Source organism: Aedes albopictus, chromosome 1 (genome assembly GCF_035046485.1).
Source record: "Aedes albopictus strain Foshan chromosome 1, AalbF5, whole genome shotgun sequence".
Classification (NCBI taxonomy): domain Eukaryota; kingdom Metazoa; phylum Arthropoda; class Insecta; order Diptera; family Culicidae; genus Aedes; species Aedes albopictus.
In genome coordinates this window covers 66859459-66873816 of record NC_085136.1, presented here as the reverse complement: position 1 = coordinate 66873816, position 14358 = coordinate 66859459, and the positions used below count along the sequence as shown (strand labels likewise).

Genomic DNA, 14358 nt, shown 5'->3' with positions numbered 1-14358 from the left:
TGAGTGTTCCAATTTAATTTAGAATCAAACCAAATACCAAGATATTTATACTCATCAATTTGTTCTATTTCAAGTCCATTAAGAAATAAATTAATGCTTATGGGCGAATGTTTTCTAGAAAATAAAATAAATTTTGTTTTTTGAACTGAAAATGTAAAACCATTTTCATGAGCCCACATATCCAAATTATCCAAGGCACATTGCATAAAATGTTCAATAACATCTCTACTTTTTCCACGTATGGAAAGAACATTATCATCGGCGAATTGAAGCAAATAACAACCATTAGGAATAATGAATGCCATGTCACTAGTGAATAGATTGTATAAAAATGGACTCAAACATGATCCCTGTGGAAGGCCAAAGTAACTGTAACGTATTATTTTGGGAGAATTATTATGGAAAAAATGCATAATTTTGAATGAGAATAAATTATACAAAAAATTTGAAATTATGTTAGGAATTTTCAAATTATTCATTTTACTGAACAACAAATCGATTAGAACAGAATCATAAGCTCCAGAGACATCCAGAAAAGTAGAAACTACATCTTGTTTTTGGTTAAATGCAAGTTGAACTTGCGTAGCTAAAAGCGAAACACAGTCACGCGTACCACGACCCCGTCTAAATCCAAATTGAGAAGGAGAAAAAATGTTGTTTTCTTCAGCCCAAAATTCAAGGCGATTTAAGATCATTCGCTCCATTAGTTTGCGTAAACACGATAACAAACTGATAGGTCTTCTACTGTCAGCTGATGAAGGATCTCTACCAGGTTTAAGAATACTTATTACTTTGATGAAGCGCCATTCGCGAGGAATAATATTTTGAAGTAAGAAGCTGTTATAAATTGAAAGTAAATGAAGTTTTCCTTCATCAGGCAACATTTTTAAAACAATAAATTTTATGTTATCAATACCTGGAGCTGTATTTTTGGTAATAGATAAAGCCAAATTAAACTCAGCCAAAGAGAATGGATTACAAAGCTCAGGGAAATAATTAAATGATTTTGTTTTATAATTTTTGGAAGGAGCAACAAAGTCGGGACATATTTTTGAAGCAAAATTTTCAATCCATTCTTCTGAATATTCTAGAACAGTAGGAACACTAGAATTATAATTTCTTAAATTTCGTGCTACAGACCACAAAGTGGACAATGAAGTATCACTGTCCAGATTTTCTACAAAATTTTTCCAATAATTTCTCTTTTTGAATTTAGTAAGCCTGGTAAACTGAGCTTCAGCTTTACGATACAGTAAGTAATTATCTCTGGAGCCTGATCTACGAAAATGTTTAAAAGCATTGGATTTATTTTTCAATGCATTGGAACACTCATTATCCCACCAAAAAGAAGGATGCTGTCTTCTAAGAGTACTCGAAACATTTTTTTTAGTTTGAGATTTACGCAAACTATCAATTAGAAATTTTGAAAAACTATTATAACTGTCTATTGGTGAATCCGAATCCACACTATTAATAACATAAATAGATATTAAATCAGAAAACTTTGTCCAGTTTACATTTTTGCACAAATCATAAACACATGTTTCGTTAATAAGTTTATTTCGAATGGGAATGTGCATTCGAATCAAAATAGGTAAATGATCACTGCCATTTGGATCATTGATAGTTGACCAAGAAGATGACAAAGTCAAATTATTCGAGCAAAGTGATAAATCAATGCACGAATGATTACTAGGTGGCACAGCAACCCTAGTAAATGAACCATCATTGAGAATATTTAAGTTGAATTCATCAATCAAATCCATAATTAATGAACCTCTTCCATCAATTTTGTCACTACCCCAAGCAAAGTTATGGGCATTGAAATCACCTAATATATAAAATGGAGTAGGAATTTGTTGCAATATATCTCTAATTTGATCCAAAGAAAAACTAACACTTGGAGGGATATATAAACAAACAATAGAAAAATTATATTTTCCTTTTTTAATCGAAACAGCAATAAATTCAATCTGTGATTGAACTTGCAATGTTAAATCCAAGTATTTAAATTCAATATCATTCCGAATCCCAATCATAACCCCTCCAAATGCAATTTCCCTGTCTTTACGAATTATATTGTAATTTGGAATACGAAAAAATTTAGAAGGCACTAACCATGTTTCATTTAAACAAAATATGTCTACATCATAATTTGCTAACAATGCTTTTAATCTATCAATTTTAGGAATAACACTGCGGCAATTCCATTGTAGAATATGAAGCTCATCTCTGTTATTTTTGGAAGCCATTACGATGAGAAAAAGGAAGAAATAAGGGGTCCAAATGTATTCAGTTTTTCCAAAAGAGAAGCCAAAAAGGGTAAAATCAATTTGATAATTTTTTTCCAAAATTCACTCATTCCCAAAAAGTCGACTAACTCCTCCAAAATTCCCAAAATAGAATTATTAGTGTTTTCATTAGAAGTACTGTTCGAATTTTGATCATTATTGTTTGGAATTTGATCAGATTCAATTTTTCTAAAACCTGGAATATTTTTAGTAGAAACGGAAGTACTAAGAGGAGGAAAATTTACATCAAAAGAAGTAGATGGTTGAGGTTCAGAATAATTATGTTGATTACTAGATGATTTATTCAATGTTTTTTTCCTTTTAATAGGAGGTTTATAAACGAAATTGTTTGAATTAACAGATGATCCAACCTCATCATCTGGTAAAATTTCAAATGAATTGGGAGTAGAAATGTCATTCAATTTTGTTATTTCAGCATACGAAACATGATTTTTGTTCCTAATTTTTTGATTAAATTTTGTTTGTTTTTCAATATAAACAACACATTCTTTTAAAGAATTGTGTTTTTGTTTACAATAAATGCATTTATCCGACTGTTTGTCACAATCAGATGTGGAATGCGCTTCCCCACATTTTGAACATTTTTGTTTGTTTGAACAAAAATTGGAAGTGTGTCCAAAAAGAAGACATCGATCACAGTGCATGAGCTTTGGATAATAAAGTCTCACGCTGAAAATTACTTCATTTATTTTTACATAGTCCGGAAGTACAGATCCAGAAAATGTTATTTTAATACAATCCGAATGTTCATATTTTGAACTATGTCCGTCAAAAGTTAATTTTGACAAACGAACACAATCCAAAACTCCAACTGGAGAGATGGATTGGTTCTTAAAAAAGCCTGAGCCATGATTAATTACATCCTCACAATCCAAAAATTCATCATATATAATTCCATTTATTTCGCATGCATCACATGGCGCGTACACACGGTAGGAATTGGCAAAAAGTTTAGACTCTAGAAGAGCATTGGCTTCATCTCGAGATCCAAAAACCACACGTAATTTGTCCAAAGCAATTTTTTTGATTTCCTTGACGGATTTGTATTTTTTATAAACCTCAGAGGAAATCAGTAAAACGTTAATGGGTCTTTCCTTTTTACGGAAGTAGACAACAAAAGGACCCTTAAAATTGGATGGGTAAACTTTCACACGAAAGGGTTTCACCAACGAAGGGGTTTCGGCTAATATTATGTTTTCTTTTGACCCCCCCTCACTATCATCAGTTTCCATAATGAAATCTTAACAAGCAATCAATTAAACAGAATTGTTGTGAAATAAAATTATAAGCTACAGTAAAGATTAAAAAACTAAAAAAATAAAAAGTATACTTATGGTTTTGGGTAACACTCCAAAGTAAACTGTCGACTAAATCTTCAACTTGCAACGAAATTCACGATACAAATCCACCCAAATGCAATCCGCACAAATCTGCCCAAACGCAATCCTCACAAAGTATGCTTGAAAGCTGCTACTCCTCTCCTGTATCTGCACAATAGTCCAAACTTGAAAATTGCTTCAATCGTATTTGATTTCAATCCTCGAAAACCTGTAATAGGAAAAAAAAAATATTTAAAGCGCAGGAAAATCTGTCAAGTAGAAAAAGACCGTCTAGCCTGCTTATGGCTTATTGTTAACCGATAGGAATCTCGCGGCTTTAGTATTCGGTGCCGGGACATGGGATCTATCCCACGGAACTACGTGGCGGTTGTGGCCATGTGGAGAGCTAGTTCATGCTAGTTGCTGTCGTTGGATATCCATTGCTGGTTCTGGAGTAGTAGTGGGTGCAGTCGAATCACGACTCTCACTTACGTTCAATGCATCCAGCCCAACAAGAACTCCTTCCTGGCGTATTGATCGATCTTGTACATTTACTCTCCTAATGTTCTCTGCGTTTCCAGCGTGATGTATGTATTAGAGTGGGTCAACGTTGTATGGAGAAACTTTAAATTTGATCGTATCAACCCGGAACAAAGCTTTTTCAATCTATATTAGCGTCCAAAACAACTGTGCAAAATTTGGGAGCGATCGGTTGCGTCCCCGTATTCCGCATTGCGATTGAAATTTGTATGGAAGTTAGTATGGGAAAACGTACTTTTTTGCATTTTACTCATAAGTTGAATTTTTTTGTCTAATACCATATAACTAATGACGTTAAAGTATAGCCTAGGATATGCCGAAAAACTTTGCCGAAGACCGCAAAGTGATCCGACGCTCGGGAAAAAAGTTATTCGCCTGGTAACTTAGGCCAAAAATTGAGATTTTATTATTGATGTTATTCCTTTACATGTTAAATGTTAAGCACCACCGGACAATCTGTACGTTATAACTTTTTTTACAAGTGTCGGATCACTTTCCGGTCTTCGGCAAAGTTTTTCAGCATATCCTAGGCTATGCTTTAACGTCATTAGTTATATCGTTTTAGACGAAAATCTTCAAGTTATGAGAAAAATGCAAAAAAGCACGTTTTCCCATACTAAATTCCATACAAATTTCAATCGCAATGCGGAATACGGGGACGCAACCAATCGCTCCCAAATTTTGCCCAGTTGCTTTGGACGCTAGAAGGAATCGAAAAAGCTTTGTTCCGAAAAATCGACTTTGTTGACCCAGTCTAGTATGTATGTACTTCATTTCGGCAGCGTTGAGCATATTATGACTCAAAAGAACTCCTGAATGATTTGTAGAAAGAACTCTGGGGCACTCCTAAAAGGAGCTTCTGGAGGATTTTCTGAAAAAAACTCGAAGTATTCCCAGAAAGAAATCTAGAAGAAACTCCTGGAAGGCTCCCAGAAGAAACTCCGTCACAATTCCCAGTGCGGGCTTCGGGAAACTTCACAAAAGAAACTATTGGAGGAAACCCAGGAAGAAATTCCTGGAGAAATTCCAAGGACAATTTTGGAGGTAATCTAGCAGAAGCTCTCGGATGAATTCTAGAACGAAGTCGTAGATGATTTGCAGAAGAGAGTTCTGCAGGAATACAAAAAAAAAACTTTTGCTGCAATCCCAGAAGAAACTCTTGCAGGAATCCCATTATGGCTTATTTTGACATATATACAAGGTATATCACGGAATCAGAAACTCTCGTCCTGAAAGGCTACTGCATTTATGAACGATGCTTAACATGCTCACGATTTTCTTAATTAGCTTTCCTTCTGTACTCCATTACAAACTTTTACGTCCTATTTCATTGTCTTATTCTGCTAACAGTTACAGCTGGATTGGAGGCATCCCTCAGCCGGGGCAACACGGAGACCGGCTCCGGGTTGGTGTGCGAATCGTACGAATGCAAGGACGGTGAATGCTCGGTCGGCATCGAGGTATGCGACGAGGGCGACTCCGACAAACCGATGGGATGCTTCGTCGTGTGGAGCACCAACAATGTTACAAGTGAGATCAAGTCGCGCACGGAAGCCGTCACGGTCGCCATGTAATGCTTTCTGAAATTTCAGATGAAGTCAAGGTAACGATGAAGGGTTGCTTCAGCAACCCGAACGACTGCAACGGTACGGAGTGCATCGATACCACCATGGGTACCAAGAACAACCTGAACTACTGCTGCTGCCGGTTGAGCATGTGCAACAAGGAACACCGGTGGGTTCCCAATGTGACCAATGCTCCGGAACCGATCACTCCGATGCAGCAGGAATCGGGCAGCTTTATGATGGTTGCTGTCGTCGTAACCGTAATATTGTTTGTTTTGTCGGGCTTCGTTGCGCTCGCGTGTCGACAGCGGAAGCCATCAATGTTCAACGAGATACCAACGGTAAGGAAGGTATTTCGGAGTTCGCCAGGGCGATAAGTTGACTGAAGTCTTGTTTTTAGATTGAACCGGAGATTACCAGCTCATCGCCGAACATCGCGCTGCTGCCGATCCAGCTGGTCGACCTGAAGGCCCGAGGACGGTTCGGGGTGGTATGGAAAGCTCAGTTGATGTCCCAGGAAGTCGCCGTTAAGATATTCCCCATGCAAGAGAAGCAGTCCTGGCTGACGGAACAGGAGATATTCAAGGTAAGTTCTTCTTGAAGGTCGTCCCAATATTCGGAGGGTCACTAACACGGGTATTTTTCGCTTGTCAGCTCCCGCGGATGAACCACCCGAATATCCTGCAGTTCATCGGGTGCGAGAAGCACGTTGAGCTGAACAATACGGACTTTTGGCTTATCACGGCCTACTGCAGCCATGGGTCACTGTGCGACTACCTAAAGTCCCACACTGTGACCTGGCCAGAGCTGTGCCGGATTGCCGAGAGTATGTCCCGCGGGTTGATGCATCTACACGAGGAGATTCAGGGCAGCAAGACGGAAGGGTTGAAGCCGTCGATCGCCCACCGGGACTTCAAGAGCAAGAACGTACTGCTGAAGGATGACTTGACGGCGTGCATCGCCGACTTTGGACTTGCACTGATTTTTACACCGGGTAAGTCGGGGTCGTAGAAGTCTGTGAAGTACAAATACCTAAGATATGCTAACGGTGTATCCTCCAGGAAAACCTTGTGGGGACACCCACGGTCAAGTCGGAACCCGTCGTTACATGGCTCCGGAGATCTTGGAGGGCGCGATCAACTTCACTCGGGATGCCTTCCTTCGGATTGATGTTTACGCCTGTGGTTTGGTCCTGTGGGAACTGGTTTCACGCTGTACGGTGCACGGTGGTATTGTGGACGAGTATCGGCTGCCATTCGAGGCCGAACTGGGGTCACATCCGACGCTGGAGGAAATGCAGGAAAATGTCGTCACGAAGAAGCTTCGGCCGAGGATTTACGATCACTGGAGGAATCATAATGTGAGTAGACTAAACTTAACATGACTAATCTACGTGAATCCAGCCTTAAGTCAATCTACATCTATCTATAGTCAATCCAAAACCATTCTAAGGCTAGTTTGAGCCTATCTAAAACCGATTCAAGACCATTTTAAAGCCAACTCAAGGCTACTCCAAAATTTACCGAAGGTTGATCCACAAAATAATTCAAATCTAATCCGAAGTCAATCCAAAGTTAATATAAAGCTAATTTAAAAACATGTTAAAGCCATTCCAAGGCAAGGAATCGAAATCGAATCGAAATCGAATCGAAATCGAATCGAAATCGAATCGAAATCGAATCGAAATCGAATCGAAATCGAATCGAAATCGAATCGAAATCGAATCGAAATCGAATCGAAATCGAATCGAAATCGAATCGAAATCGAATCGAAATCGAATCGAAATCGAATCGAAATCGAATCGAAATCGAATCGAAATCGAATCGAAATCGAATCGAAATCGAATCGAAATCGAATCGAAATCGAATCGAAATCGAATCGAAATCGAATCGAAATCGAATCGAAATCGAATCGAAATCGAATCGAAATCGAATCGAAATCGAATCGAAATCGAATCGAAATCGAATCGAAATCGAATCGAATCGAAATCGAATCGAAATCGAATCGAAATCGAATCGAAATCGAATCGAAATCGAATCGAAATCGAATCGAAATCGAATCGAAATCGAATCGAAATCGAATCGAAATCGAATCGAAATCGAATCGAAATCGAATCGAAATCGAATCGAAATCGAATCGAAATCGAATCGAAATCGAATCGAAATCGAATCGAAATCGAATCGAAATCGAATCGAAATCGAATCGAAATCGAATCGAAATCGAATCGAAATCGAATCGAAATCGAATCGAAATCGAATCGAAATCGAAACGAAATCGAATCGAATCGAAATCGAATCGAAATCGAATCGAAATCGAATCGAAATCGAATCGAAATCGAATCGAAATCGAATCGAAATCGAATCGAAATCGAATCGAAATCGAATCGAAATCGAATCGAAATCGAATCGAAATCGAATCGAAATCGAATCGAAATCGAATCGAAATCGAATCGAAATCGAATCGAAATCGAATCGAAATCGAATCGAAATCGAATCGAAATCGAAACGAAATCGAATCGAAATCGAATCGAAATCGAATCGAAATCGAATCGAAATCGAATCGAAATCGAATCGAAATCGAATCGAAATCGAATCGAAATCGAATCGAAATCGAATCGAAATCGAAACGAAATCGAATCGAATCGAAATCGAATCGAAATCGAAACGAAATCGAATCGAAATCGAATCGAAATCGAATCGAAATCGAATCGAAATCGAATCGAAATCGAATCGAAATCGAATCGAAATCGAATCGAAATCGAATCGAAATCGAATCGAAATCGAAACGAAATCGAATCGAATCGAAATCGAATCGAAATCGAATCGAAATCGAATCGAAATCGAATCGAAATCAAATCGAAATCGAATCGAAATCAAACCGAATTCAAATCAAAATTGAACCGAAATCGAATCGAAATCGAATCGAAATCGAATCGAAATCGAATTGAAATCGAATCGAAATCGAATCGAAATCGAATCGAAATCGAATCGAAATCGAAACGAAATCGAATCGAAATCGAATCGAAATCGAATCGAAATCGAATCGAAATCGAATCGAAATCGAATCGAAATCGAATCGAAATCGAATCGAAATCGAATCGAAATCGAATCGAAATCGAATCGAAATCGAATCGAAATCGAATCGAAATCGAATCGAAATCAAATCGAAATCGAATCGAAATCAAACCGAATTCAAATCAAAATTGAACCGAAATCGAATCGAAATCGAATCGAAATCGAATCGAAATCGAATTGAAATCGAATCGAAATCGAATCGAAATCGAATCGAAATCGAATCGAAATCAAATCAAAATAGAATCGAATCGAAATCGAATCGAAATCGAATTGAAATCGAATCGAAATCGAATCGAAATCGAATCGAAATCGAATCGAAATCGAATCGAAATCGAATCGAAATCGAATTGAAATCGAATCGAAATCGAATCGAAATCGAATCGAAATCGAATCGAAATCGAATCGAAATCGAAACGAAATCGAATCGAAATCGAATCGAAATCGAATCGAAATCGAATCGAAATCGAATCGAAATCGAATCGAAATCGAATCGAAATCGAATCGAAATCGAATCGAAATCGAATCGAAATCGAATCGAAATCGAATCGAAATCGAATCGAAATCGAATCGAAATCGAATCGAAATCGAATCGAAATCGAATCGAAATCGAATCGAAATCGAATCGAAATCGAATCGAAATCGAATCGAAATCGAATCGAAATCGAATCGAAATCGAATCGAAATCGAATCGAAATCGAATCGAAATCGAATCGAAATCGAATCGAAATCGAATCGAAATCGAATCGAAATCGAATCGAAATCGAATCGAAATCGAATCGAAATCGAATCGAAATCGAATCGAAATCGAATCGAAATCGAATCGAAATCGAATCGAAATCGAATCGAAATCGAATCGAAATCGAATCGAAATCGAATCGAAATCGAATCGAAATCGAATCGAAATCGAATCGAAATCGAATCGAAATCGAATCGAAATCGAATCGAAATCGAATCGAAATTGAATCGAAATCGAAATCGAATCGAAATCGAATCGAAATCGAATCGAAATCGAATCGAAATCGAATCGAAATCGAATCGAAATCGAATCGAAATCGAATCAAAATCGAATCGAAATCGAATCGAAATCGAATCGAAATCGAATCGAAATCGAATCGAAATCGAATCGAAATCGAATCGAAATCGAATCGAAATCGAATCGAAATCGAATCGAAATCGAAATCGAAATCGAAATTTAATCGAAATTTAATCGAAATCGAATCGAAATCGAATCGAAATCGAAATCGAATCGAAATCGAATCGAAATCGAATCGAAATCGAATCGAAATCGAATCGAAATCGAATCGAAATCGAGTCGAAATCGAAATCGAATCGAAATCGAATCGAAATCGAATCGAAATCGAATCGAAATCGAATCGAAATCGAATCGAAATCGAATCGAAATCGAATCGAAATCGAATCGAAATTGAATCGAAATCGAAATCGAAATCGAAATCGAAATCGAAATCGAAATCGAAATCGAAATCGAAATCGAATCGAAATCGAATCGAAATCGAATCGAAATCGAATCGAAATCGAATCGAAATCGAATCGAAAGCGAATCGAAATCGAATCGAAATCGAATCGAAATCGAATCGAAATCGAATCGAAATCGAATCGAAATCGAATCGAAATCGAATCGAAATCGAATCGAAATCGAATCGAAATCGAATCGAAATCGAATCGAAATCGAATCGAAATCGAATCGAAATCGAATCGAAATCGAATCGAAATCGAATCGAAATCGAATCGAAATCGAATCGAAATCGAATCAAAATCGAATCGAAATCGAATCGAAATCGAATCGAAATCGAATCGAAATTGAATCGAAATCGAATCGAAATCGAATCGAAATCGAATCGAAATCGAAATCGAAATCGAATCGAAATCGAATCGAAATCGAATCGAAATCGAATCGAAATCGAATCGAAATCGAATCGAAATCGAATCGAAATCGAATCGAAATCGAATCGAAATCGAATCGAAATCGAATCGAAATCGAATCGAAATCGAATCGAAATCGAATCGAAATCGAATCGAAATCGAAACGAAATCGAATCGAAATCGAATCGAAATCGAATCGAAATCGAATCGAAATCGAATCGAAATCGAATCGAAATCGAATCGAAATCGAATCGAAATCGAATCGAAATCGAATCGAAATCGAATCGAAATCGAATCGAAATCGAATCGAAATCGAATCGAAATCGAATCGAAATCGAATCGAAATCGAATCGAAATCGAATCGAAATCGAATCGAAATCGAATCGAAATCGAATCGAAATCGAATCGAAATCGAATCGAAATCGAATCGAAATCGAATCGAAATCGAATCGAAATCGAATCGAAATCGAATCGAAATCGAATCGAAATCGAATCGAAATCGAATCGAAATCGAATCGAAATCGAATCGAAATCGAATCGAAATCGAATCGAAATCGAATCGAAATCGAATCGAAATCGAATCGAAATCGAATCGAAATTGAATCGAAATCGAAATCGAATCGAAATCGAATCGAAATCGAATCGAAATCGAATCGAAATCGAATCGAAATCGAATCAAAATCGAATCGAAATCGAATCGAAATCGAATCGAAATCGAATCGAAATCGAATCGAAATCGAATCGAAATCGAATCGAAATCGAATCGAAATCGAATCGAAATCGAAATCGAAATCGAAATTTAATCGAAATCGAATCGAAATCGAATCGAAATCGAAATCGAATCGAAATCGAATCGAAATCGAATCGAAATCGAATCGAAATCGAATCGAAATCGAATCGAAATCGAATCGAAATCGAATCGAAATCGAATCGAAATCGAATCGAAATCGAATCGAAATCGAATCGAAATCGAATCGAAATCGAATCGAAATCGAATCGAAATCGAATCGAAATTGAATCGAAATCGAAATCGAAATCGAAATCGAAATCGAAATCGAAATCGAAATCGAAATCGAAATCGAAATCGAAATCGAATCGAAATCGAATCGAAATCGAATCGAAATCGAATCGAAATCGAATCGAAATCGAATCGAAATCGAATCGAAAGCGAATCGAAATCGAATCGAAATCGAATCGAAATCGAATCGAAATCGAATCGAAATCGAATCGAAATCGAATCGAAATCGAATCGAAATCGAATCGAAATCGAATCGAAATCGAATCGAAATCGAGTCGAAATCGAATCGAAATCGAATCGAAATCGAATCGAAATCGAATCGAAATCGAATCGAAATCGAATCGAAATCGAATCGAAATCGAATCAAAATCGAATCGAAATCGAATCGAAATCGAATCGAAATCGAATCGAAATTGAATCGAAATCGAATCGAAATCGAATCGAAATCGAATCGAAATCGAAATCGAAATCGAAATCGAATCGAAATCGAATCGAAATCGAATCGAAATCGAATCGAAATCGAATCGAAATCGAATCGAAATCGAATCGAAATCGAATCGAAATCGAATCGAAATCGAATCGAAATCGAATCGAAATCGAATCGAAATCGAATCGAAATCGAATCGAAATCGAATCGAAATCGAATCGAAATCGAATCGAAATCGAATCGAAATCGAATCGAAATCGAATCGAAATCGAATCGAAATCGAATCGAAATCGAAATCGAAATGGAATCGAAATGGAATCGAAATCGAATCGAAATCGAATCGAAATCGAATCGAAATCGAATCGAAATCGAATCGAAATCGAATCGAAATCGAATCGAAATCGAATCGAAATCAAAATCGAATCGAAATCGAATCGAAATCGAATCGAAATCGAATCGAAATCGAATCGAAATCGAATCGAAATCGAATCGAAATCGAATCGAAATCGAATCGAAATCGAATCGAAATCGAATCGAAATCGAATCGAAATCGAATCGAAATCGAATCGAAATCGAATCGAAATCGAATCGAAATCGAATCGAAATCGAATCGAAATCGAATCGAAATCGAATCGAAATCGAATCGAAATCGAATCGAAATCGAATCGAAATCGAATCGAAATCGAATCGAAATCGAATCGAAATCGAATCGAAATCGAATCGAAATCGAATCGAAATCGAATCGAAATCGAATCGAAATCGAATCGAATTCGAATCGAAATCGAATCGAAATCGAATCGAAATCGAATCGAAATCGAATCGAAATCGAATCGAAATCTGTTGAAGAGCAGTAAGCTGCGTCAATCCTAGTAGTCATAGGTTTTATTTGAATTAATAAATGTTCACTTTTCTTCCAACCATCAACCGAACTGGACGTTCTTCTTGCGCACTCCCAATAGGTTATGGGCCGACGTGCGAACGTTCTGTTAGAAAGTTTCTAAAAGTCAGCAAGATTTTTTCAAAAGAAGATTTTTCCATCAAGCAGTGAAGATGAATTCCAGCGCAAACGGATCAAGCGGAACCGGAAGTTACCAGTCGATATCAAGCCTGCCCGGGATTGAACGCCTCATCGGTCGCGAGAATTGGGCAACCTGGAAGTTTGCGGTGCAAACCTACTTGGAGCTCGAAGATCTCTGGAGTGCGGTGAAACCGGCGCGGATGGATGATGGTACCTTTGAAGCGGTAGAAGCTGGTAAGGATCGGAAGGCGCGTGCGAAGATCATCCTGCTGTTGGAACCGGTGAACTACGTCCACGTCCGGGAAGCAGGAACAGCTCAGCAAGTATGGTCCAAACTGGAGAAAGCTTTCGAGGACTCGGGTCTTACCAGGCGAGTCGGGCTTCTCCATAAGCTGATCAAAACGGAGCTGTCATCGTGTGATTCCATGGCCGACTACGTCAATCAAATCGTGACGACAGCGCACCAGCTGGACGGGATTGGATTTGCGATTTCTGAAGAGTGGGTTGGCACGTTATTGCTGGCCGGGCTCCCCGATGAGTATCGTCCCATGATCATGGCCCTCGAGAACTCAGGAACACCGATCACCGGAGATGCCATCAAAACAAAGTTGCTCCAAGAGGTCCAGGTTCCGTGCGTGGATTCGGCACTGGCTACGGGTAAAAGCGGTAGCAGGTGGATCCCCCAAGAGGTCCGAAGTGTCGAAAATGCCACAAATTCGGGCACATCGCGAAAGATTGCAAAAGTGCAGCACCCAAGAGCAACGCATTTTGCACTGTACTTTCGACGTTCAACGACAGCGACCAGGATCAGTGGTTCTTCGATTCAGGTGCAAGCGTGCACATGACCCGGAACCGCAATCTGCTGGAGAACATGAAGCGTTCTGCCGGTACAGTGGTAGCAGCAAATGGAGGCACCATGAAGGTGATAGCGACGGGCTCGACGGTACTCAAGCCACAATGCCAGCAAGAGGCCATTCCGGTCAAGGAAGTGCAGCTGTTGCCGGAGCTCAGCGCAAACCTTCTGTCTGTGAGCCAAATTGTGAAGAAGGGGCACACCGTGATATTCACCAACGACGGATGCAGAGTGGTCGATACGGATGGCGACGTGATTGCTACAGGTATCCATGACAACAATCTTTTCAAACTGGAACAGCATCGACAGGACACGAAAAGCGCGCTAGCTTGTTCGTCGTCCGAGAGCCTG

At 38.6% G+C, this 14358-nt stretch overlaps 1 protein-coding gene across 1 annotated transcript in view; it reads left to right on the top strand.

The window, feature by feature from the left end:
- The first annotated feature begins 331 nt into the window (after positions 1-331).
- The window catches only part of LOC109414694 (activin receptor type-2B), a 32170-nt gene continuing 18143 nt past the window's right edge, over positions 332-14358 (top strand). The window contains exons 1-6 of the mRNA XM_062851457.1: positions 332-365; positions 5459-5701; positions 5764-6077; positions 6137-6322; positions 6391-6730; positions 6798-7096. Coding sequence (XP_062707441.1) covers positions 332-365; positions 5459-5701; positions 5764-6077; positions 6137-6322; positions 6391-6730; positions 6798-7096 — 1416 coding nt within the window. The remainder of the gene's footprint in view (positions 366-5458; positions 5702-5763; positions 6078-6136; positions 6323-6390; positions 6731-6797; positions 7097-14358) is intronic.